Source organism: Spea bombifrons, chromosome 2 (genome assembly GCF_027358695.1).
Source record: "Spea bombifrons isolate aSpeBom1 chromosome 2, aSpeBom1.2.pri, whole genome shotgun sequence".
In the NCBI taxonomy this organism is placed as follows: Eukaryota; Metazoa; Chordata; class Amphibia; order Anura; family Pelobatidae; genus Spea; species Spea bombifrons.
In genome coordinates, this window is record NC_071088.1 from 45,654,447 (window position 1) to 45,681,189 (window position 26,743).

General features: G+C 41.6%; 1 protein-coding gene across 2 annotated transcripts; it reads right to left on the reverse strand.

Annotated features, from left to right (window-relative positions):
* Positions 1-2,927: 2,927 nt before the first annotated feature.
* PM20D1 (peptidase M20 domain containing 1) lies at positions 2,928-25,878 on the reverse strand. 2 transcript variants are annotated; one of them, XM_053457712.1, is made up of 14 exons: positions 25,439-25,853; positions 24,255-24,341; positions 22,140-22,372; positions 20,787-20,873; positions 20,349-20,482; positions 19,214-19,333; positions 18,514-18,589; positions 18,344-18,405; positions 18,181-18,259; positions 15,899-15,970; positions 15,564-15,729; positions 9,147-9,246; positions 3,092-3,253; positions 2,928-2,973 (listed from the first exon to the last, which is right to left on the reverse strand). In XM_053457712.1, the coding sequence occupies exons 1-13, from the start codon at positions 25,632-25,634 to the stop codon at positions 3,124-3,126; spliced, it is 1,542 nt and encodes a 513-aa protein (XP_053313687.1). In that variant the 5' UTR covers positions 25,635-25,853; the 3' UTR covers positions 2,928-2,973; positions 3,092-3,123. The 2 variants fall into 2 exon arrangements, with proteins under 2 accessions (XP_053313687.1, XP_053313686.1); XM_053457711.1 differs by lacking the exon at positions 2,928-2,973 and having other exon boundaries at positions 2,986-3,253; positions 25,439-25,878.
* Positions 25,879-26,743: the final 865 nt, after the last annotated feature.

Consider the following 26,743-nt stretch of genomic DNA (forward strand, 5'->3'; position numbering starts at 1 on the left):
AGGTCCCCACCCCCTTTCCTGAAGCTGTCTGTGGCAGCTGAAAACGCAATTGCTGATTTGCCGGCAATCGCGTTTTCAACTTACAGAATCAAAGGCTCGGGGTGGCTGTGCTGGTCTGCCCAGACATCTGGGCAGACAGCAGCTGCGCCCCCGCGATCACCACGATTGTGGCAACAAGGGGGCATTTTTTGGGGATGTAACAGGCTGACAAACACCTAGGCGCCAGGACAAAATTCTCAGTTGCCATGGCGACCTGTGATTTGTCGAGCCCTGAATTAAGTGAACCTTTTAATAATGATGTCAATGTTCCCATGAGAACCGGTATTAGAGCCATTTGGTTAACACGTTTGGCTACATCACTACATAAAAATCTTGTCAATGGGCTATTAAATGGTTAATATTCCAAGCGTCTCAGGGTCAGCTCGTTTAGAAAGTTCCTAGGTATGCTGATGTGACAATAAGGAATGTCTGTATAACTTATCTGCTGGTGTTTCTATGATGTGTAGTTTATTCTTGAATCGTATCTCGCAGAAATGGAGGACTCGCACTTTAAGTTCAGAGCGTAATGAATTGTGCACCTGTGAACACATCATATCCTATCCTTTTCCTGTCTTGTTTGTGTGCACTCGTGTCTTTGTACTCAGCTTTTATCTATTTCTGTCTCCCACAAACAATAGGTATTTCCCTTACTACGCTAACTACTGTTTTGAACTATTATTCTTGAAATGAGCTACATATTACTACTTGTACAAAGCTAATACTGTTCATTTGTCTTACTGTGCTAAGCATCATTCCCCGTACTTTCTTATCGTCACATTCTGAAAAGTGTGCGTTTCTCTAGACTAATTACCATACCTGGGGACTAAGCGGCTGAACCCTGAGGCTCTTAAATCCTTATTAGACCATAAAAATGGCATTATAGTGACTCCGTAATGGTTCTCATAGTAATCCCAGGTTAAAGGAGTTATCGGTCAAATAATGTTCAGTAAAGCAGGGACAGCTGATCCATGTACAGCGGTTCCCTTCCAATTCCATATTAATGTTAATCTCAGGCCGTTAAATGTAGTAATTCTTATGCCTCCCAGTGACCATTGGTGTTCTGTTTTTTTGCATAGGGAGATCATTATTAATACTAAGTCACCCAAAGAACTTAACTAATAGTGTTATTATTACACCTTTTGAGTTTATTAATCATGTGTTAAGTATGTCTGTTTTATTTTTAATCAAAATATTACAAAATTGTAATGTATAATATTTTGAGTTGTATATATGAGTTTTAATGCCCGATATATAATTCTATGTTTTTTTCAAAGCCAACTTTGTGACGGGTCAATATTGATCCATAATGGGAAAGGACCACGTTAACCTAATGCTTAGTTTTTTTCTTGATACAGTGCTATAGTGACTTCTGACCAGGCCTGGTCATCTGGCACAACAGGCAAATGCCTGGTGGGTCGCTGGCCTATAGCACCCCAAATTCACAAAAAAAAAAGTAAAAATGTAACCACCTGGAAACACACAGCCACACTTGCAAACTCAGGTAGTTTAATCTTATGTTCAGCAAGTTTCCCCAGGAACAAAAGCATGCATAGATCATGGCCCCCTCTGGAGAGATACCTACATTAAGTTGATTACGAAGCAGACAAATAAAATAGAATAACGGATGAGAAACAAAAATCTTTATTCACAGAAAACAATTTAAATAGTATTAGATTTGTTATATTAGTTTTTATTTATACTTCTGGTTTGCTGTTTGCACTAATTAAAATAAAAATTCATGTCACTTTTTTATTTTACAGCATTTCATAAAAGCAAACACAAATTGCCAAATAAAGTTAAAAAGCAAATTTGTAAAATAATTGTTCGGGTCACAACTGAAATGTTACTATAGTAACAATAGATTTAATGATTGCAATAAAATAGGCATCAAACTATATCTTAATTAGACTCATAACTGCCTATGGTCATTGTACAGCTATGATTTTATATATCATACTAACGGGATACAGCATACTTGTCATTCTAAAACCTTTGAGTGTAAAAGTGTAAGGACACTCTTTTCCCCCAGGCAGTTCTGCAGTATTGCTATAGGGAATTTTAATATATATATATATATATATATATATATATATATATATATATATATATATATATATATATATATATATATAAAAAATTTGCTTTGAGTGTGTATTTTCTACTTTAATAAATGCAGAATTTAATAAATAAAACCAAAAATAGGTTTATGTACATTGTTGTGGTTTAGCTAATAAATGTGAGGCTTTCCTCGCTAATGGAAGACTCATGGATACACTAACACATACAGGACTTCTGTAAGGAGGTAAGGTTTGCTACAGGAACAGATTTAGAACATTCACTTGTAGCAACTGCCACTATGGACGACGTGACAACACTTTTATTTCTCATGTCTTAAAATTTCCCAAATGCCAATTTTTTTAGGCAGTGAAAATCAGGGGCCAACTAGGGTAATCAAAGATTTACCTGTGACTGTCCCACTGAGCTGTAGGAGCAACTGTGGTCGGTGTGTTTGCGGCATAGACTTTAGAGACCTCATGTGGCTGCCTCATGACCTATTGACGTGTACAGTCAGAATATGACACCACATCCTGAATTTATGCTTCAACGGTTCACAAGGAGCAGTAAGTTTTACTTTTCTCCTTTTAAGGACCTGAATCTGACTGCCCCCCCATCAAAGCCGCCACCATTCGGGCACCACAAATGTTGGAGGGTATATAGAGTATGTTAGTAGCTAAGTAATCTCATACAAGAAAAAATAGGTCATACTTTCTAAAATGTTTGGCAATTTTCTTAGTACCTACATTTGTGAATGGAATACATTTTGTAACGAGAATAACTGTCTTCTACTACAGTATTATCGACTGAGCCAGTGGATCTCCACAGTTTTTTTTGTTTATGTATTGTTTTGATGGCCAAATCTTTTACATTATTCTAGTTACCCATAAGAATGATAAGCAGATAAAAATCATTAACTTTTTTAGACTGCTGCTTTTTTTGGTATTGCATGGTATAATGTAAGCAGCCTAACAGATGTTTTAACCTTTCAACGCAGGTTAGATGGTTTCAGTCTTTCCTCTTGCAGACTTACAGCTCGTGGGTGGCACGGTGAGACCTGGGTACCTTGTCTGAATCTGAATTTTGAATAAACTGGAAATAAAACTGCACAACACGTTCAAATCCTTCAAATGAAATTCTTTCGTTCAGTCCATGGATTCTGTGTGAATACATACATTGGTGAAAATAAACAGAAATGTCTGTACAAAATAACAAGGGCCTTTGTGTGGCCCAACATTACAATTCCTTCTCACCTCTTACTATAAAACACGTGTGGTAATAACAAGATCTAACATTACAAGACATAATCATCCTGGTTTCTGCCTACACACAAATCAAAAGTTCTTATTCCCTCCTTTCTTTTAAAAATATTTTTTACAAACCGTACGCCAACACTGTGTCTTCTGAGTATTTTCAGCAAACAACACTCCAAATAAATGTAAAGACAAGAATAGATTTTTAATAAATCCCATAAAATATCCTCTGGCCCGACACTGCCACTTAGTGGTCACATATGGGGTTAAGTATAAACACTGATTCTCGTTCTACCAGAGATTTCAGTTTCCCTTATGTGAAATAGTAAAAGTAAAAGCATCAAATATAAAAGTTGTACTTATGTATTTATTATGTTTATATTTGGGATATATATTTATGGAGATTATTTGGCCCTTTTTCTCCCTTTTTGAAATAATTGGTTTGTATTGATCTCTCTGCTGCTTTTGTTACCGTTGATCACCACTTTCTTCTGCAAGCATTCGAGATACAGCTCTCTCTTGGATCTCACATCTGTCTAATCAAGCCTTCTCTGTCAGCTTCTCTCACAAGACATCATAACCTCTTCCACTTTCCGTTGGAGTCCCCCATGGATCAATCCTTGGCCTCCTGCTGTTCTCACTTAATACTTCATCTCTGGCAAACTAATCAACTAATTTGGGCTCAAGTATTATCTACATGTAGATGATAACCTAATCTACTTGTCTTCTCCTGATCTCTCTCCATCTCTCATGTCCCATTTTACCAACTGCTTGTCTGCTATTTCTCCATTGATGTCACAACGCTACCTGAAATGTAATCTTTCTAAAACTGAACTCATTATCTTGCTTCCTTCCATCTCCAGCCTGGTACGTGAATTCCTTATCACCATTAACAACACGGCTGTTTCTCCCACTAACCAGGCCCGTTGCCTTGGGGTCATCCTGGACTCAAACCTCTCATTTATCCTTCACATTTAGTCCCTCGCCAGATCCTGATGCTTGCACCTAAAATAACATCAGTAGCATCCGCCCATTCCTCACCCAAGAATCCCCTCTTCTTCTGCTTCCCCACTCTGTAAAAACCCTCCACTGGCTCCATATTACATTAAGAATTTAAATTTCAAATATACCAACATGTAAGGCCCTACATAACACTGCTCCTCCATAAACGTCTGCCCTCATAACAAAATACTCCCCTACTTGATCTTTAGGTTCTTCACAAAAGTATGTGGACACAAATACTTTTCAGCCGCACCCATTGCGAATATGTATATAAAATCAAACACATAGGCATGCCATCTATATAGACAAACATTGGCAGTAGAATGGAGCGCCCAGTAACTTTAAATGTGGCACCTGGGTGGATGCCAGGAGAACACTACCTACTGGAACACTTAATACCTACTGTAAAGTTTGGTAGATGAGGTATAATGGTCTGGGATGTCTCTCGGGGTTTGGCTAGGCCCCTTAGTTCCAGTGAATGATACTCTTAATGCTAAAGAATACAAAGACATTTTAGACAACTGTATGCTTCCATCTTTGCGGCACCAGTTGGGGGAAAGTGTTTTTCTGTTCAAAGCATGACTGGGCCCCTGTGCACAAAGCAAGGTCCACAAAGACAAAGGGTTTGGTGTGGAGGAACTCGTGTGGGGCTGCACAGAGTCCTGTCTTTAACTCCACTGAACACCTCTCAGATAAATTAGTTATACAAATTGCAAGTTAGGCTTTCGGATACAACATCGGTGTCTGACTTCACAAATATCCAAACACTCACTCTAAAATCTTGTGGAAAGTCTTAACAAAAGAGTGGAAGCTGTTCTAGCTGAAAGGAGGTATGCAACTCCATATTAATACTCATGGTTTTGGAATGGGATGTCCAGCAAGCTCATATAGGTGTAATGGTACAGTGGCCCCATACTTTTGTCATATAATGTATGGGAAGCTGCGCAGATTTCATCCCTTTAGTGATAATGACCAATGCCCTCTAAAGGTGACTCACAAGTTAACTGTACAAAATAAGGCACATTCTAACTTTTTTCCAAAAAAGTTTTACAAAAACATATACTGGTGTTAGGGCTATTTGGACTGAAGGCTGATGCTCCACTCCAAGTGTGACATAGGCCCAAGAAAGCCAATATATGGGCATGTTTCTGTAATCTGGAGATGCAGCTGAAGAATGCTGGGTGAATATCTCTGCCATTGCACATAACCTGTTCAAAATATCCTAAGCAAAGCAGAAGCATTGTGGGAAAAAGTGCAGAGGCTATCTGGCAGTGATTACGGGGATGCTCCTTGCTTTTCAGAAATGTACACTTCTGTGTGTACCGTATTTGCTCGATTATAAGACGACCCTGATTATAGGACGACCACCCAAAATCTGAATATTAACTTATGAAAAAAAAAAAGCCTGAATATAAGACGACCCTATAGGAAAAAAGTTTTACCAGTAAATGTTAGTTCATGTAAACTATATGAACAATTGTTTGTTAATAAAAGCTATGATTGAGAAAAATATTTTGTTTTTATTTCCTTTTTTTTTCAACCTGCCCCCCCAGTTATGCACATCTGCCCCCAGGCTTGCCACCCTGCCCCAGAAATGCCTTATACCCCATATATGCCACTGTGGCCCATGATATGCCTTTTGACCCTCTAAATGCAACTGTGCCCCATGATACGCCTTTTAACCCTTTATATTCCACTGTGCCCGATGATATGCCTTTTGACCACATATGTGCCACTCTGCCTCCAGAATTGCCTTATACCCCTATATGCCACTCTGGCATTTAGGGGGTTAAAAGGCATATTATGGGGCAGAGTGGCATATAGGGAGGTATAAGGCATTTAAAGAGACAGAGTGGCGTATAGAGGGTTAAAAGGCATTTCTGGAGGCAGAGTGGCATTAAAGGGGTTAAAAGGCATTTCACAGAGCACTCTGCCTCCAGAAATGCCTTATACCCCCCATTTAACACTCCCTCCTCCAAACTTACCGCTGCTTCTGAGTCCCCGGTGCTTAGTCCGGGCAGCGTGTAGAGCTCTACGCGATTGAGCGGAAGTTGTCTACGCGAATCGCGTAGAGCTCTACACACTGCCCGGACTAAGCACCGGGGACTAAGAAGCACCGGTAAGTTGGGGGGGGGCATAACACAAGAGGATCCAGGTCCCCTGCATCTGAGTCCCCAGTGCTTAGTCCGGGAAGCGTGTAGAGCTTTACGCGATTGTATCGCGTAGAGCTCTACACGCAGCCCGGACTAAGCACCGGGGACTCAGAAGTACCGGTAAGTTGGGGGGGGGGGCATAACACAGGAGGATCCAGGTCCCCTGCATCGCTGCGGGGGATCTGGATCTTAGTCTCATAATCAGACCTATTTGAGGTCTGATTATAAGACGACCCTGATTAAAAGACGAGGGGTATTTTTCACAGCATTTGCTCTGGAAAAAACCTTGTCTTGTAATCGAGCAAATACGGCATTTCATGGGTCCTTTGTTCACAATTACAGTTACAAACTCACCACACAAAATTAAAAATCCAAAAGCAATTGAGACCCTGTATTTCCCAGAAAAATTTAGAAATTCTATCTAAATTAGCCAAATTTCCAAAATCAGGACTCTCAACAATTTTGGTTTTATTTTGGCAACTCGTTGAGTGATGCTTTATGTAAGAACTACAAAGTGTGTGTTTTTTTTCCTATTATTGCTTACTAAAGCATATGGTAAAAATGTACTTCGCCTCTGAAGGGGTGAACATTTTGAGAGTTATGCCTTTAATTCTGTTACTACCTCATGGAGACCACTGGGATAAGGCTCTGCCTTTTTCTAAGTGTGCATGTGTACATTTGTTTGGCACACAGGTGAAGTTACCAGTTGTGTTTACCTCGAGTGCTGACCCAAGGCAGAACACCAAGGGCCTTCTCCACAGCCGCATTCCTCACAACTAAGTGCTTGAATATTACGTCATATCCCATGGCTATGTGTCTTAAAGGTGAAAGAGTCTTCTATAATCATTCCACTAGGGCTGCAACTAACGATTTATTTTTTCGATTAATAGGATAAAAAAATGCAATTTTTTAAAATTTTAAATAATGTAATAAAAAACTCACAATTTACACTTTCATCTCTTTATCACAATGGCCTCTCTCTATTCACCTTCTTATTTTACATAATAATAAAAGCTACGAGAACCCAAACACAGTGTTTCTCAAGCTAGGTTTTAATACAAAGTTATTAGTAAATATTAATTCATATGTTAACTATTTTTCATATTTAATAAAAACTATGAGAAAAAAGCCTTGTTTGTATTTTCTTTTATTTACCAAACTGCCCCCAGTTATGGACATCTGACCCCCAGCTTGCCACTCTGCCCCCAGATATGCCTTATACCTCCTATATGCCAGAGATTCCACTGTGCCCCCTGATATGCCACTGTGCCCCCGATATGCCAGTGATATGCAACTGAGCCCCCTGATATAACTTTTACCCCCAGATATGTCTTATGCCCCCTGATATGCCTACTATCGATATGCCTTATACCCCCTATATGCTACTGTGCCCCCTGATATGCCTTATAACTTCCAATATGCCACTCGCCCCCCATTTATGCCTAATATCGATATGCCCTATACCCCCTATATGCCACTGTGGACCCTGATATGCCACTCCGCCCCCATAAATGCCCTGCACCACTCTGAAATTCATTATACCCCTAATACACCACTCTACCTCCCCCAGATATGCCACTTTGCCTCCCTGAAATTCATTATACACCCATACACAACTCTAAGTCCCCCAGATATGCCACTTTGCCTCCCTGAAATTCATTATACCCCCATACACCACTCTGCTACCCTGAAATTCATTATACCCCCCATACACCACTATAACTCACCCATATGCCACTCTGCCTCCATCCCCCCTCCCATCCATCACTCTGCCTCTCTCCCCTCCTATACACCACTCTGCCTCTCTCCCCCCTCCCATACACCACTCTGCCTCTTTCCCCCCTCCCATACACCACTCTGCCTCCTGTCTGCAACGGGAGGTTCACAAGACACCAGGGTGTCGGGTAGAGAGGCAGAGTGGTGTATGGGAGGGGGAGGAGGCAGAGTGGTGTATGGGAGGGTGGCTCCCATACATCACTCTGCCTCCTCCCCCTCCCATACATCGATCTGCCTCTCTCCCGACTCCCTGGTGTTTTCTGAACCTCTGTTGCTGACAGGAGGCAGAGTTCATAGAAGCCCCAGCGGAAGTGAAGGGGAGTAACCGAGGCTGTCTGTGCGCATCGCGCAGACCCCCACCAGCTGACAGAGAGGATGATCCTCTGCAGGAGACTTCGATTCTCTGTCAGCCGGTGGGGGCCTCCGTTACTACCCTTCACTTCCGTTGGGGCTTCTACATCATGTGATGCTGGCGCTGCATCGTAAAAGCCCCAGCGGAAGTGGAGGGGAGAGACAGAAGTTGTCTGTGCGCATCGCACGGACACCCACCGGCTGACAGTGAGGGGAATCCAGGTCCCCTGCAGCATTGCGGGGGATCTGGATTCTAGTGTTATAATCCGATCTCTGTTTGAGGTCGGATTATATAAGGAAAGGAGTTTTTCAGAGCATTTGCTCTGAAAAAAACCTCTTTTTATAATCGATAAAAATCGATTCGACTAGTCGAATCGATAATGAAAATCGTTGTCAACGATTTTCATTATCGATTATTATTGATTTTATTGATTCGTTGTTGCAGCCCTACATTTCACTGAGTTGCGCCACTATGTCAGAATACGTCGCCCTAAGTAACCATAAAGTACCTTCCTACCTGCTTATATCCTCAGGTTTCATAACTACAGGGCTGAATCGGTAGGTGCTGTCAGTCAGGTTCACAAAATGGCGGCTGTCAGTATTTCCAACACATACACCTGTAAAAAGAAACAATGTTTCTACATTATGATAAAACAGTGACGTTGCTCGCGGTAGCTTTCCAGTCATAAAATAAAAATGTCAATGTGTCATAAGACTCTGATTTGTAAGTTTCCAATATCAGCAAGAACCAGCATTGCTTTTAAATCATTGCCACCATATTTGTGAAAGAAAGAGAGAATTCTTACCTGGGAATTCCTTTTCCTTGTCCATTTCCAGGTGGCACATGAGAAGAAGGCTCCGCCTACCAGGTAGGGCAGGAAACACTATAAAAAAAGGACACCTCCCCCTTCCTCCCCAGTGTGGTTAAAAAGAAAGACTCAGACAAATAATAGCAAAACCAATAAATTTTAATGGGCGGGGAAAAAGTGTGCCACCTGGAAATGGACAAGGAAAAGGAATTCCCAGGTAAGAATTCTCTCTTTCCCTTGCCATTCCAGGTGGCACATGAGAAGAATTAGCAAGATAGGGAGGGAAGGATTCCAGTCTGAAGGACACGACGACCAAATTGAGACTCGTCTGAGAGATGAAGGTTCAGCCTGTAGTGCCTTACGAACGTATGAATCGACCTCCAGGTCGCTGCCTTGCAAATGAGAGACGGAGACACCCCGGAGAGTTCGGCCCAGGAAGTTGAGACGGATCTGGTCGAGTGAGCCTTCAGGCCGGAGGGAGGTACTCTTCCCGCGGAGACGTAACATAAAGCGATAGCGTCCTTAAGCCAGCGGCTCACGGAAGCCCTGGATACTGATCTGCCCTTGCGGGGCCCCGCAAAGGACAGAAAGAGAGAATCGGATTTCTTCCAGGCCGACGTACGTGAGAGATATGACAGGATACATCTCCGCAGGTCTAGCGAATGGAGTTCCAGTTCTTTGGGATTCTTGGGATCCGGACAGAGTGTAGGTAGGACGATCTCCTGATCCGCATGGAAAGGGGAGACCACTTTAGGGAGAAACTCTGGAGGCAAACGAAGGATAATGCAGTCCGGCAGAATCCTGAGAAAAGGTTCAACTCTGGAGAGAGCCTGGAGTTCGCTCACCCTCCTAGCGGAAGTGAGGGCTACGAGGAGGACAACCTTGTAGGTGAGCAGCTTAAGAGAGGTATCTACTAGAGGCTCAAATGGAGACAAGGTGAGTTGATGCAATACGAGATTAAGGTCCCAAGGAGGGACCGACGGCCGGATCCTAGGGCGAAGTCTACACATTCCCTTAGAAAATCTGGAGATCCACGGATGAGAAGCCAGATTGAAATCCAAGAAGTTACTCAGTGCTGAGATCTGGACCTTGATAGTAGCAGGTTGAAATCCTTTATCAAAGCCATCTTGAAAAAAGTGCAGCACCTCGCGGATAGATGGAGTGGATACTTCATGCACATTGCACCAGGCGATGAATGTCTCCCAAACCTTTTGGTACTTGGTGGCCGTAGAAATTTTGCGGCTGGAGAGAATGGTGTTCACCACAGATGCAGCTAATCCTTTGGAGGACAAGATCTCCCTTTCAGAAGCCATGCAGAGAGGTTGAATCGGAATGGATCTGGGTGGAGAACAGGACCTTGAATGAGAAGATCCTTCACCTGAGGAAGAAGCAAAGGTTCGTCTATGGACAAGGTGGTAAGGTCCGAGAACCAGATCCTGCGAGGCCAGAAAGGAACAACCAGGATGACTTTTTGAGGGTTTCCCCGAATTTTCCGGAGTACTCTGGAGATAAGGGGAAGCGGAGGAAAAACGTATGCGAGGTCGAAATCCCAGGTCTGCGAGAGTGCTTCCAGTGATCGGGGATGACCGACTGGTGAAAGAGAAAAAAACTCCTTTACCTGAGCGTTCAGGTGCGTGGCCATCAGGTCTATCTGAGGAGTGCCCCATTTCCTTGTTATGAGGGCGAAGACTTTTTTGTTTAAGGACCATTCTCCTGGAGGTACTGATTTCCTGCTGAGGTAATCCGCCTCCTGATTCAGAGACCCCTTGATATGAACCGCAGAGAGTGTGCAGAGATTGACCTCCGCCCATCTGCAAATCTGAGCAGTCAGGGTCTGCAGGCGTCTGCTTCTGGTGCCACCTTGTTTGGAAAGGTAGGCCACCACGGTGATGTTGTCTGAAAGGATCCTGATGGACTTGTGCCGCAGGATTGGAGACCAGAACCTTAGAGCCCTCCAGACCGCCAGTAGTTCTAGAAAATTGATGTGTAGGCTTGATTCTTGGGGAGACCAGGATCCCTGGGCAAAATGGCTTCCCATGACAGCACCCCAGCCTGTCAAACTGGCATCGGTGGAGATTACCACCCAATCTCTCGTCTGCCAAGGGAGACCCTGCGAAAGATTCTTGGTTGACAGCCACCAACGGAGTGACTCCCGAACGAGGGGAGAAAGCCGGACCTTCTTGTATAGGGATGTCTGGGAGCGATCCCAGTGATCCAGTAAAAATTGTTGAAGGGGTCTTGCGTGAGCCAGTGCCCAGGGAACCGCCGGGATGGAGGAAGTCATGAGACCGAGCAAGGACATGACGGATCTGAGGGACACTGACTTGTACTGCAGGACTGTATGTGTGAATTCCCGTAACCTTAGGATCTTGTCCTGCGGGAGAAACGTCTTCTGTACTTCTGAATCGAGGATCATTCCCAGAAAAGACCGACGTCTGTTTGGCAGAAACTTTGACTTTAGGGGGTTCACTAACCATCCCAGTTTGTGGAGCGTCCTGAGGGAAAATTCTAGATGAGATTGGAGCAATGATGCCGAAGCTGCTATCAGGAGCCAATCGTCCAGGTATGGGACCACCTTTATGCCTCTTTGCCTCAGGAAGGCCACGACGACTGACATGAGTTTTGTGAAGATTCGTGGTGCTGAAGCAATTCCAAAGGGAAGCGCCCGAAACTGAAGATGCCGAATCCCTTGAGGTAGTGGAACGGCCAGACGGAGGAATCTTTGGTGGTCTTCCCTGATGAGGACATGTAGATAGGCGTCTCGCAGGTCTATAGTGACCATGAAGTCCCCCGATGAAACAACCTCCGTGGCGGACTTCAGGGATTCCATCCGGAACCTGTTGTATCTGATGCAGGCATTTACCAACTGTAGGTTAATTATTAGTCTGAATTTCCCGGATGGTTTTGGTACGACAAAGACGTGGGAATAAGTTCCCTCTCCTATTTCTTGAAGAGGCACCGGGACCAGAGCCCTTTCGTGAATAAGGTTGTTGAGTGTGGAGAAGAATCCCGCTCTTTTCCAAGGATCTGTGGGAGGCATGGACAGCAGGAATCGCTGGGCAGGTAGGTGAGTAAACTCCGGAGCATAGCCTTGATTGATGATGCGAAGAACCCAGGGGTCTGAGGTGATCTCTTCCCAGGCATGCAGGAAACCGGATAGCCTGCCCCCTACCTGAAACCTGCTGGCGTCAAAACTTTCCTGATTTGCCGTCCCTGCCTCTGCCTCTTCCTCTCTGGAATCTGCCTCTTGCGTAGGGTTTACCCCGAAAGGACTGGTACTCTTGATAGGGTGTTGAGGGCCTGTAGGACTCCCTGTCTCTTGGAGCTCTGAAATAATTGGACCTGAAACGCGGTGGTCCCTTCCTCTGAGGTAACCAGTGCTTATCGCCCGTGGTGGATTCTAGAATCGTGTCAAGGTCGCTGCCGAAGAGGTGGTTCCCCTGGAACGGAATGCTGCACAGCTTGTGTTTAGAGGCGTTATCTGCAGACCACGACTTGAGCCAGAGCGCTCGTCTAGAAACCGCAGAAAGTGCCGTAGCTTTAGCAGATGTACGGACAGATTCAATGGAAGCATCGGAGATGAAGTCAATAGCTAGGCAGGTGTCGGACAAGTTTCTTGCGACCTGCTCAGACCCTGGGATAGCTGCAAGATCTTCCACCGCTTGTTGGAGCCAGATCTTAATGGCTCTAGAAGTTGACGCTATTGCAATGGCTGGACGAAAGTTCGCCGCTGCTGCCTCAAAAGCCCTCTTGGCGGCATTCTCAGCCCGCCGGTCCATGGGGTCTTTGAAGTGGGACGCGTCCTCCATCGGAATGGCTGTTTTCTTCGTAGCCTTGGCTACTGCGGTGTCTACTTTCGGGACTTCCCAGGCCTCAGAATTCTTGCCATCAAAGGGAAACAGCTTTTTGGTTCTGGAAGACGTGAAGAATCTCCGGTCCGGATATTTCCACTGCTCCGTGATTATGGCCGAAAGCGAGTCGTGAACTGGAAAGGTCTGCGGCTTCCTAGAGTGACCCTGAAAAGGATCCGGTTTTGAAACTGGTATATCATCCTGTAGAATTAGAGTAGATCTGACTGCAGAGATTAGCTTCCCTGTTTCTTCGACTGGGAAGAAAAAGGTTTCTTCTTTAACTTCCCCCTCCTCATCCGAAGACTGGGGGTCATTAGACTTGTAGTCGTATTCAGAAAAGGGTGCCGAATAATCTTCCAGGGTATCTGGTAGAACATTTGGAGGACCCTGCTGGAAAAGATGATGCTGAGACACCGGCCCCTGAGCGGAGCTTGCCATGGCACGAAAACAGTCAAAGGTGGACTGCAGCTCCCCCTTCAACCAGGAGGTAAATTCTGAATTGGAAACATCTTTAGGCCGAGAGCAGGAGCTGCACATTTTGGCCGTAGGATCGTGTAGGGTCTTTTTACAGGATGAGCAGGCTTTATGTTTCGTTTTCCCCACAGACTTCCTATGTGGGGAGGCCTCAGAAGGAATGTCTGGATTTTTGTCCGACATAACTGAGGAGAAAACACAAAAATTATAACATCAGAAAGCAATGGAATAGGCCATAGAAATCTCTCTCTAAACTAGGAGAGAAAACACCTACTTGAAAAGGCAATATACAGTCCTCAGGCACAGGCAGGCAAAAAAAGAGGAGTAAAAAATCCAATAATACAGTACAGGTCGAAGAGCATGGAAAGATCTTACCCATTCTGGCGTTTTTATAGAGGCATTTAGGCGCCAAGGCCCGGAAACCGTCACATCCGGAAATTCCTCGTCAATTGACCTCTCGTGACCCCGGACGGAAGCCGGAGTAATAGCAGAGAGGAGATAATAAAACCGGGTGCCGAGAGATCGGCACTGCCGGCTTAAAGAAAACTGCTCGCGCCGGAGCGCTCTCCTGCCGCCGCACGCTGAGGATTCCCCCTCCCCGGGACGGAGAGAACCGGAGCCCGGGGATGTACGTCCCAGTGAGCCCCCTGGGCTGTGGGCAGCGTATAACGAGGACTGAGCCTCGTGTTACCGCGATTACCGCGGAGTTTACAGCCTCCGAGGCTGCCGCATCACCCTGGATCCACCGGGACCACTACCGGGTGTCGGGAGAGAGGATGCCCCCCCGGGGCTCCAAGAAAACAAAAAAAGAGAAGAAGAGGTAAGCTTCAGCCTAACCGCTACCTGAGTAGGGCAGGAAACAACACTGGGGAGGAAGGGGGAGGTGTCCTTTTTTTATAGTGTTTCCTGCCCTACCTGGTAGGCGGAGCCTTCTTCTCATGTGCCACCTGGAATGGCAAGGGAAATTCTAAAACTGTAAAAAAAAAAAAATAATAATTAAATATTTAACCATTTTTTTTAAAATATATAAAAAATAAATAATAAATTTATATATATATATATATATATATATATATATATATATATAAAATAAAAAAACCCTTACATCCCATTGCCCTAGCACAACATCTACCCAGTATAACTCTCCTGCCCCCCGTTCACAACCCCCAAACCCATTTGCCATAAGCATAAAAATTCTACAAAAAATGTACAGCTTATAGTATGTTCCCTATAAGTGCTGGGAAACTATGGAACAGCTATATAAATTAGGTTTTTCTGAAATCAGGACACCTGAATTGATAAACTTGGAGGGGATTTTCCATCACTTTGCCTTTTATGAGGATTCAGAGGGAACATTTATAAAAAAAAAAATTAGGTGTTTTTTTTCTAATTTTCGTATTTCGATCGAAAGTTCTATCTCTCCTTGAAAAAAAACAATATATAGTTTACATGGGTACACTATTAGCAGCAAAAGAGAATAATCGCTGAACCGACAAAAATGGCAAAATTGCTCCAGGACGTGAGGTACCAAAAACCCCTGGGATTGAAGGGGTTAAAGAAAGCTTCAATAAACCACATTTTGCTAAGGTGTTAAAATGCAGTTAAATGGAGTTTTATTGAACAGAATTATGTTCTGTTACTTATTCCCCTCCTATCTCCTGCACCTTCGACATGTTTATCATTTATTTGATGACTCTTTTGTAAAAAAAAAAAAAAAAAAAAAAGAAAAAAGCAACATCTCAATACAATCTTTTTTTTCATTTTTTTTACATCTGGATAATAATTCAGAAACGGACTCACCCGGAGCTACCGGGGCTCCTGAGAACACAGCTTGAATGGTGCGTTTCAAAGTTTGGTATCCAAAGTTCTCGTCATCGTAAGGACTAACTGGAAGGGGATCGAATGAGTTTACAACAGAAAGTACAACTCGCTCATCCCTGATCGTGTTCCTCACAATGTCAAGCGCCTTGTATTTCAAAGAGAAAAGAATTAACTTTGTGACATATGTGTATTCAGCAATAAAGCAGGCGATATTAAAATAGAAATGGTGTATCAAAAAGGTAAGAGACTCCTTGGTGGACATGTTTATAGGATAGGAAAAAGGACATATAAAGAAATCCCCCATACTTTCTTACCTGCTTTACTGTTTGTGCAGGGTGAAGTCTAAAATTAATGGTCGCTCTGGCGGTGGGTGGGATCACATTGGACTGTAAGGAGGAAATGGATTAATTGTGTATCTTAAACCTACAAATGAGTATCTATATTCTTTTTAGATACTGACATAAGCACTAAGAGAATGATATTCAAATTTAAATTGAATTACAGAAATGGAGACCCGGAAAATAACCTAACATATAGTATATATTTATTATATTTATTACAGAGCATTTATAAACAGGACTGCTGAAGGTTCTACAACCTTTTTCTAGCACAATGATAATTAGTATAAAGGGAGTGTGTCAGGATTGTGAACCTCATGATCTGGATCATAATACAGCTAAAAGCATTGTTGTGTACATCACTATGCTGCTATGTGGAGCTGCACTAGGCCTGACCAAGTGCTGCACCTCCAGCCACCCCTCCAAGACTGCCATTCTTTCCACCATTGACATCATACCTATGTGCTACAAATCAAGATTTGTAGGATTCTTCTTACATTTCCATTAACATCTTAATGAGTTTAGCAATATCATCAGAAAGGCACTTTCTCTAGTTTATATTTCGAACAAAGGTAAGTCTGAGCAGGCTAAACATAAGAACCTCTTTGAACATGTATGGATTAGCTAGCTTTGGCAAGCCAATTTTTTTTCTAATACAGCAAAAGATGTAACAGTACGCTACGAAAGTGACATGGGGAGCCCCTTGGTGATCTGGAAGGATGACTGAAATGTAACTATATCATTATTGAATTTTGATAAATGGATCAAGACCTTTTTTGGGGACTTTCTTGTTACTAAGCGTTCCTGAGCGTAGCAACTAGAGAATATAAATACTAATATAAATAACACCTTGATGGCAGTATTATCATTGGTGCAGCTGTGCTGTTTTTGGTTAATTAAATTAATTTTATTATGCCAGTACAACAAACCTCAGACAGGGCAGTAGGACTTCGGTGCTGCAGCTTATTCTACAAGCGGCTTTTTATTTCTTACTTACAGGTAACAAATGTATATTAAAGTAATTACAAAATATTCTAATATGCACTCTTCATTGGTGGGCCTCCATGGTAAACCAGAATAACTCTGAACATCCAATTGATAAGCAAAAAAACTTTACAAAAAGATATGAAAACTGTGAGGAGGCATGTAGAAGTACAGCAGAGTCCAAAAGGACCATGCCAAAAAGCTCACCGTCTTTCTTTGTGCGGCCTGGTATACATGGCAGGAGGGTGATTAAAAGGACTTAATGTCATCCTTCATACCTCCTGGGTACATCATTAGTAGTGGAGGGATTTTACACGTTAATAGCAGCAGCCTTTACTAATTCATGAAGAAATGTTTTGGCTGATCAGTCAAGCATGTTAGGTGCTTACTACTTCTGAGTATCCAATGGTTTCCTGAACATTTTCAGTTTTAGAATAAACGTATCAGTATCTAATCCAAATATTTATTTGGTGTGTTGCAGATACGTTGTGTTTAATGTATGGGCGATGGTTCTTTGCTCTATTTTTGTATGGGATGTTATAGTTGAGTAGAGGTCAAAAAGCTGCCAAAGTTTACAGATCCAGTTATGAGCTTTGCAGCAGGGGCTTTCTAGACTATGCAGTATTAGTTTCTTGATTCATTTCAATCAGCTCCTTTCCCTCAAAGAGCTATTCCGACTATTTCTCCCGCCTAAACGTATCTCTTTTATCACTGGAAGGGGTACTCATTCCTAGTAAAGTCATATGAGCTGTGGTCTTTTCCTCCATTGTCACAGACCTCCATGCAAAACATCCCTTGAGTAGTGCAATGCCATTCCCATGATGCTCAATATCAATAGGCTCTGCAGAGCACCCCAAAAGTATAGTATAGGAAGTCTGTGCCAATGGATGCCTCCTCTTCCTTGACCAGTAAGTGGGACATTTAGATCTTCCCATCAGGCCTGTACCAATACCTACTTGCTGTACAATCTGTGAAACTTAGTGTGCCCCATGAACAGACCATATAAATTACTATTGGTCAGTAATTGACTCAAGAGTAAAGACAGACCTAAAAAGGTGTATGTGGACACTCTATGCCTCCTACAAAACTATACAAACCATCACTGTGAGAGTTCCCAAATACGCTTTGTTGTTACAAAGGGATCCTCACATTAAAAAAGTCTGAAAATCAATATAAACGGTTGCTCTAATGATCGCTGTAAATTCATCATAATGACAGTTCCCCTATTTTCACAATGGAGGAATTTTATGACAGAACAAGAAGACTAATTTCACCTTGATTCCTGCATTAAACATGGTAAGGGCGGTAGTTGTGCGAACCATGGCATTGCTGGAAGGTGTTCGCTCCAGAATCCTAAATTTAAAAATCCTTATTTTAATTTTGGCAAACATTTTAAAGGAAAAGCATGCATTTATGATAAGATTTTTTTTTTCTGACCTGCTAATGACTGGTGAGAATAACCACAGATTTGCCATCAAGACATTCAATGGGAAGACAAACTGAAAGATAGAAAGGTGCCCTATTTTAGTAGAGTTTGCAAAATACAAAGTGTAACAATGTACTGAATAACATTTCCATTATGTGATTAGGTATATGTTAGACCTTACCTCCCCAGCAAGCTGCTCGAACATGGAAGACTCTGGGCCTTCACCAAACATATTGGGCATAGGATTCTGCTCCAGTCTGTACAGTGGCGAGGGAAATGCAATTAGATTATTGGGAAGTGGTGTAGCATGCGCATACTTTAAGAATGACCTAAATGGAGCATCTTTATGCAATTATAAAAGTGATCTAAAGTGTTCATAAAAACAGAATATGGATAATGTATTATTCACAAACAAACACAAAAGTCTCTTCCCGACTCCATCACACCATTCCACATCCTTAACTAAATAAGGAGAGATGCAACTGCCGGGTATCAGTGGAGGTTGTCTGCATGCGTCGCACAGACGTCTACTGGCCGCCTCCACTAGACACCAGGGAGTCTGAAGCACGGGGAGCAGTCTGGGGATACATTGGTAAGTCTGGGGGGCAGGGGGGCATATAGGGGGCTATTAGGCATATCTGAGGGCAGAGTGGCAAATAGGGGGCTATGAGGCATAGAACCTTACATAGCAGAAATTCCCATTTCTTTGAGTGGAGGAGCTTCACGTCTTTTTTTTCCCCCATATATCCCTAGTGATCCCTAGGAACCTCTACTCAACTATAACATATTTGTCATTTGCAGGTGGCATGCTTTTTAGAAGACATAAAATACAAACTAAAGAATGGCATGTAGAGTGTGCTTAGGATAGTGTGTGATTTCACCTGGACACGGCTGCAGAGAGGATCCCAATGCTGGACTCTGGGGGAGGCATGGAGGAATGGCCAGGTTGTCTGTCAACTGTCAAGTTCAAAGTGATAGAACCTTTCTCTGTCGTTCCAACCCTGGGGATGTCGATGATGATATAGAAGTCAATGTGAGTGACTACACATTGACAACAACCAGACTAGAGGCTGTGCGTAAAACTACAGCTAGTATTAACAATGGTAACTAGAGGGTTTTAGTTTACTTTACTGAGAGGGTGATGGACACATGGAACAGCCTCCCAGCAAAAATAGTAGAGGTTAATACAGTGAAGAACGTTTAAACATGCATGGAATAGGCATATGGCTATTCTGATTCTAAGAAATCACCAAACACTGAATCTAAGAAAATACAAAGGATCTGCTATCAAATTCTACGCTTCCATGAGACATGTTCCTCAAAGTGGACATGTTACTTTCCCCTTGATGTGCTGGTTCTACTATATCTTTAAATGGACTTATTTAAACTACATTGATATTTCTACAGTGTATTTGTTCACAAGGAACTATTTTAATTTAGTTATACCAGAAGTACCAGGTATCCCTTTAAGGAGAAAATATGTTGTTGTGTCAGTAAATACGGTACTTTCTCAGTAATTGTACAGCAAAACATGAAATCCATTACTTTTTCTTTCAAAGCAAGTATTCTACCTACAGAATACTGAAAATGCTCCTTCTGAGCAATAGACAATTAAACCTTGTTTCTCTTGAATAAGGGTTAACCATTATCTTAACATTTTGCTAGATAATGGCAAAGTCCAAGGGAACATTAAACTTTAATCGTATGTCCAAATGTTCACCCTATGATATAATAAACATCATAGCCAACGGAAAAAAAAGCAGTGTCAGAAACACAAAGTCATAAAAAGCCCTGTCATTCTAACTATAGTTAACATTCATAGAAAGTGGTAGTGATATATATCTGTAGTGGTATTTAAACGTAAGCTAAAACCTTTACCATGGCATGCCTTTTCAAATTATTTGATATCATATTAGCCAGCAGATTCGTCTATACAGGGCATTTTACCCTATACATAGTGTTGAGTCATTTTATCTGTAATAGTAACTTTATTTTCATGCGCAGCAAATTACTTACAGGGCAATAGGTCTTCGTATGCCTTGAATAACACCATCTAAGACGGCCAGCCCTTCATCCAACACAAATGCTAACTTTATTCCTTGGGACTGCAACTTCTCAACAATCTTCATGGCTCCTTTGTGTCCAGATACCTATACAAAGGCATTTGAGAGGGTTTAGCAATGAACCCTTTGTGGCACTCTCTGAATTTCCTCCAAGTATACAGAACATTCAATGCGAGGTCATACGAGTGATCCGTAAGGGACATCACCATATCCCTCTCGTTATGTCCCGACTACCCACTAATTCCTGCTTTGAGATTTTTTTTTTTTATGTAACTAACTTGAAATAAATAAATCCATATTTTTGTGCATGCCATTCTCTCCCTCAGGGTCCACATGTAATATTAAAGCTTTTAACATACTCCCAACAGAATTGTCGGTATTCACACATTACCTCTTCATCATGTCCTATTCCTATGTAGAAGGGACGACGGGGTTTGTAACCTCTCTTCAGCAAGAATTCAAGAGCTTGAAGAATTCCCTGGAAAAATCGAAGAAACCAATATTTACCAATAGTAAACGATAAGCTTTTAGTAATTAAACATTTTCAATGGTAAAAAGTATTTCTAAAGAGGTGTTAGAAAGAGAGTGATCACTGGCATAAACTTCTTGAGCACTGGGAATCAGGGCACAATATTTTGTCATGGAAAGCTGGGAAAATATTTGTAGTTTTGCGATTGGTAACAACTTTATGAACAGTTTACACTATAGGAGAACCTATACTTTTTATGGACAAGTGAAGCCATTTAAAGATATCTAATTTAAGACAAACTGTCAGGGTGGTAACTTTCATATTTTCAAGATTTTTTTTTTAACCATTTCAATGCTAGTGTTCCCTGTGGGGACTAAAGACACAACCTTTAACCCCTTCTCAAGCCACTAAAGGGTTTAACCCTGCACAAAATCGCTCTTATGGAGTGATCTTACAGCATATTTAAACATATTTACTCTGGTATAATATACAGCAGCTTTTTAGCTCTCTTGAAAAAAAGACTAAATTGTACATATTATATCGGAGATTTTACAGAGGATTGACCACAAGTTCTCAATGGGATTAAGGTCTGGGGAGTTTCCTGGCCATGGACCCAAAATATCCTCTTGGGGTAGGGCTGAAATGCAGTGAAAATGTGTTTTTGGGATTAAGTTGATTTTCATGGCAAAGAGGGACTTTGCAATTGATTCCAATTCATCTGATAACTCTTCATAACATTCTGGAGTATATGCAAATTACCATCATCTAAACGGAGGCAGCAGACTTTGTGAAAATGAATATTTGTCATATCCGTCACAGTACATTTATGCTATAGAGTGCGGTTATACAGGATATACATATAGACTGCCCAGAAAGCCCATGTAGGTTATAGTAGCAACATACTGCACAGGTAGGCGGACATAATTACCCAAGAGTAAAAACTATAGGTAGGAAACTCACATATCCAAAAACCTTATAATGACTATTTAAATAAATGAATGTGCCTGTGTGTTTTTTTAGTTAGGAGAACCACCATTAACACCACAATCACTGATCCCTGCATGTGAAGTGGGATTAGGCCTTTTTATTTTCAGCAAACTGGACAGTTGGTGCCACAACAGATTTTTAATTCATGTGTACAGCTAAATAAACAAGAATTCCACTGTAAGCCCCAGAAGATGGCTGTGATTGGATAAAGTTCAGATTACCTTTTTTTTGTTAACTATAGAACATGAACAAGAACAATAATAAGATAAAACTGCATTTCACACTTACAATCACACAGTTTTTGTCATCGAGGGTTCCCCTTCCATAGATATACCCATCAAGCTCACCGCCATCAAAAGGTGGCACCTCCCAGCCTTCGTGAGTAGCTGGCACAACATCCAAGTGGGCAAGAAGCATGTATGGCAGTAGTTGTTTGTCTGTGCCTTGAATGGTGAAGAGATGACTATAGCCTCCAACAACCTCATGCTTAATTAAATCAGAAGAGAACACTCGAGGAAAAACTGGTATGGAAAGAGGAAAAAGATCATAGATTATCTAAAACAGTACGGCTTACCAAAGAGGACAATAACGATCTTTTGTCCGAAACACGAATACGGGAATACGCCTACTTATTTCTACATTGTCATTCAGTCTATTTTGCCTTTGAGTAAAAAAAATCCTAAACAATTCATATTTTTTATTAGACTTGTGTATTTTGATTCATATTTAATTTTAACACATTTTGCCAATTGGTGCATTTGTATGAATTTACAATAACAAGAAGGATAAAATGAATGAGAAACCTCTGAATATTCATTGTCATTTGCTGTTGCTCTGTGAGAGAGAGGAGAGAGAGAGAAGAGAAAAGATTGCACCAAATTTCACTTTTAAACACAAAACCTTTGACTTCTTTCCAAACCATAAGGGTAGGAAAATACATTTGTTGCCTAAAAATGAACAGAATTTTAATTATATTGTAAAAAAAAAAAAAAAAAGGAAAATTCATTATTGTATCACAAATGCTAGAAAAAGGGAAACTCCAGCCCCCAATTTCAACAAGTTACCAGTGAACATAAACTTGTCATTCACATTGTGGACAGCACAGGGATCTGTTTAGACCTCGGTGCACAGACTGACAGCTTCAAACACCCAATCGGTGACAAGAAGTGTTGAATCATAGAGGAAGAATGGCTGCAAATTCTGTGTAAGGTAAGGGCTTTCATTTGTTTCTTTTGTTGGAAGAATGTATTATATGCCGAGAGTAGTTTGATATGCATTTTTTCTATAGCAGGAGTGCCAGTGATATTAGTCTGTCCCTTTAATGATAGATTTTTGATACAGTCAGGAAAAATTTCTCTGACCTTTTTCTTAAGAGCGTAATTGGGCATTGCATCAATGTGTGTGATTTGTCCTCTTCTGGATCAACAGCAAGGTTAAGCTTGATGGCCTTGTGTCTTCCTTTTTTTAAAAAACATTTCAACATAACAAAACAATGCAAAAGGGCTCCCCACATACCAGCTAAAAAGTGAAGCTCAAATGTCCATTTAGGAATAGCCAAAATCAGCGGCCTTAACCATGATACATTCCCAGAGCACTTTCAATAGGAGATCAAAAGGAGGGAGATAAAATAGAGGGAACTCGGGCCATTGTAAAAGAATGTCAACACCACATGGTACAAAGGAGTGGTCAGTGTGCACAACTCTTCAAATACAGTTTCATAGTTTTATTTATTAATTTAATCTCATCTGTCCATAGAACTTTGTTCCAGAACGCTGAAATGACCTATTCTGAAAAAAGCAGTGGTACCACCTTGCTATTCCACCATGAATCCCTGGTTTGCTCAGTGTCGTCGTGATGGCAGTCATTGACGCTGACCTGAATGAATTTACAATTTGCTCTTTATCAGTTTTTAGTTGGATGGACTCTGCTTGGAAGATTGACAAAAGTGTCAAATTTTTACTACATTTTATATAGACCGTTTAATTTATCTTAATATATCTTTGGAGTCAGAAAGCCATAAAAATTAATGTTTAACATTCTCTAGACTGATACGAATCAACATTATTTTCTGAATGTCTTCAGAGATGGTTTTTCAGTGTGGAATGACTTGGCTCTGGAACCTCTGGGATGAGTTTCCTATTAGGACAATAACTTTTTCACATCTGAAGATCGTATTCTGATTATTGAGCACCTCAAATAAACAAAAAATGCCCCATACTTGGGTGCGATCTGTTCTTTGTATTATTACAACCTACAGAATAACCTGAACAAACTTTTTGTGGAAAACACAATAAATCAAGAGAAGTTTCTTGTTCTTCCGTAGTCTTTACTACTTTTCCAAACGTATGCTTGTATGGATTGAGAGCACTAGAAAAACAAGTTAAGTTTGCAATGAACTGATACCTTTTTTGATATACTCTCCAAACTCAGCAAGAGCTGTGGTGTTCTGATGATCCTCCGAGAAAGAGACAGTGGGAATGCGAATTGCACCTAGAAAAAACATGAAAAGGAATACATATATGAGATTGCGATACATATCTTCAACATTTCAGATGTCCAAATTGGGACAACCGTGTTTGGAAGTCTGGAAAGAGGCAGCGGGTAGGGTTGGGAGTAGCAATGGCGGTGAATGCTGAATCAAAGACCTCCAGTGATTTTACAGCGCCAGTAAACAAACTGTTACGAAAAACATAAAAAACTGGGAAAGACGATGGTGTCTACTTCTAAAACTGCCTGCTGGACTAATAGCCCCTAGAAGTCAGTACAATATCAGCCAAAAACAACAAGGTGAAAAAATTAACTGGCATAGAGTTTAAAACAGAGAGTCAGGGGATGCAGTTGGCTGGATGCACCTCCTTGCACCTGATGGCTCTGCTGAACGTTGCATGCTATTTAGACCCCGGGGCACATGCGAGTTTAATTGGACCACTTTCCTGCCACCATATCTGCCCTTCAAACATGATGAATAATTTCAGTAAAGATAAACAAAACGGGAATCATAGCTAAACAGACATATCATAAAACAAAAAAAGGCTCTAGGCTTTTGGGTACGCAACACCCATAGTAAAGGTGTTGTTATGGATTCTTCTATAGCGGGCTGTCCTTCTAGGGATAATCTAGCACAAAATAGCTTTCATGACTATTTGTTTACGCAGAACACTAAACCATTCACGTTACTTTCTTACATACCTGAAGTCTCTTAATATCACAGGTAAATGAATGAATCCAGTTAGTCCGAAGTGTAATAAATGCTCCACTAATAACCACAACCCTTTCAAAAACCATGCCTTCTCTATTCATATTGATTTGTCCAGAGATGTATGCATATATGAAAACATTGATAAAAACATTGATAAAAACGAACAGCGGAGAGCATTCCACATGTGCTAGTTATATTGCCTATACTATAACATCTTCCATTATAAAAAACACAAAACACACAAACTAATGTCAGACCAAGTTTACTGAACCATACACTCACTGTGAACGGTTATGGTAGATAGTTTACTGACATTATAAGTACCATCATGCTCTGACTGATGGGATTCTTTACTACAGGTTTATGTGCACATTTATGATCCACTGACCTCTCAGAGTTTCTGTCAGTAGTCTTCTCTCATCCTCCCCAAGCTGAGCTCCTGGGGCTCCTTCGCTCTCCCAGACCCCCACACTCTCAGGAAGGGTGTAAGTCCTGATCAGCAGTACTGTCACTAAAAGCCCCAACCCAGCCACAGTTGACCACACCAGGGGTCCCACCAGACCCTTACAGTTCACCCGGTCCATAGCAAAGCTTTAGAGTGTGCAGCCAGCTCCCATCCAGCCACAGTACCTGCGCGATATCAGCAGGTCACTTGACTTCTGTAGTCACATGGTACTAAAAGATAAGGCTGCAAAACATATTTACTATTACAATTGTTGCCTTGGGTGGGCTTTCCTCATTCTCTAGTCAGGGTAGTAACTGACCCAATACAATAACTACCCCCAAAAGCTTGAAATGTCTTGGTTGGGGCTTGCTACAGCAGTGCTGTGTAACTATGCATTCTGGGAGTTGTAGTTTCATTTGCACGTGACTTTCGCAGGCAGCAAACTCCTCCTCCACCCTCCATAGTGAAGTGAAAGCCTAACAGCAACACATTGAGCAGAGCTGTAACCCTTTCATGACCAATGACGTTTCATAACTAAATCGCTTAAAGAATAAGGCAGTTTTTTTCCTGTTTTTACAATTTTTGCACTTTTGCTATATAGCTTTCAGTCATAATGTCCTACCCTCTCATTTAGTTTAACCTTACTAATCATGTATTGTTTCATTCAGGACAGGTAGGCCCAGTTTAACCTCACAACCTATGACAACTATACATAACCTATGTAAATGAATTACTCTATAGTGTTCAGAAATTTTCTCTGTAAGTCAAATTGTTATGTTATATACTACTTGTTATGTCCTGTCCACCTATTGTACAGTGCTACAGAATTTGATGGTGCTATATAAAACAATAATAATAAATTATTACAGTAAAATGTTAAAAAAATAATATTATAACCTTAAATAAATAATTTTTTGTTTTTTATGTCTTAATGTGAGTGCTCTTTAAAAACATCACTGATTGTGATTTGGTCCCCATAATCTTGTTTTTTTGGGGTTTTTTTTGCTTTTTGTTTTGGCCCCCACAAGCATTAACCCCTAAAATGCCTAAAAGGGGTCAAGGCTGTCCCCATAAAAATGATAGCTTTGCCCCTGAAGCTGCCTGTGGTGGGAACTCTATTACCTTGTGGATGGTCTGCCCAGACTTCCAGGTAGACAACAGCAGAGCCTCCTCCAATAACAATGAGAATTTGCTGCCAAATGTGAGGATAGCAGAGGACGTATTATTACATCCCCATTGCTTAGAGCA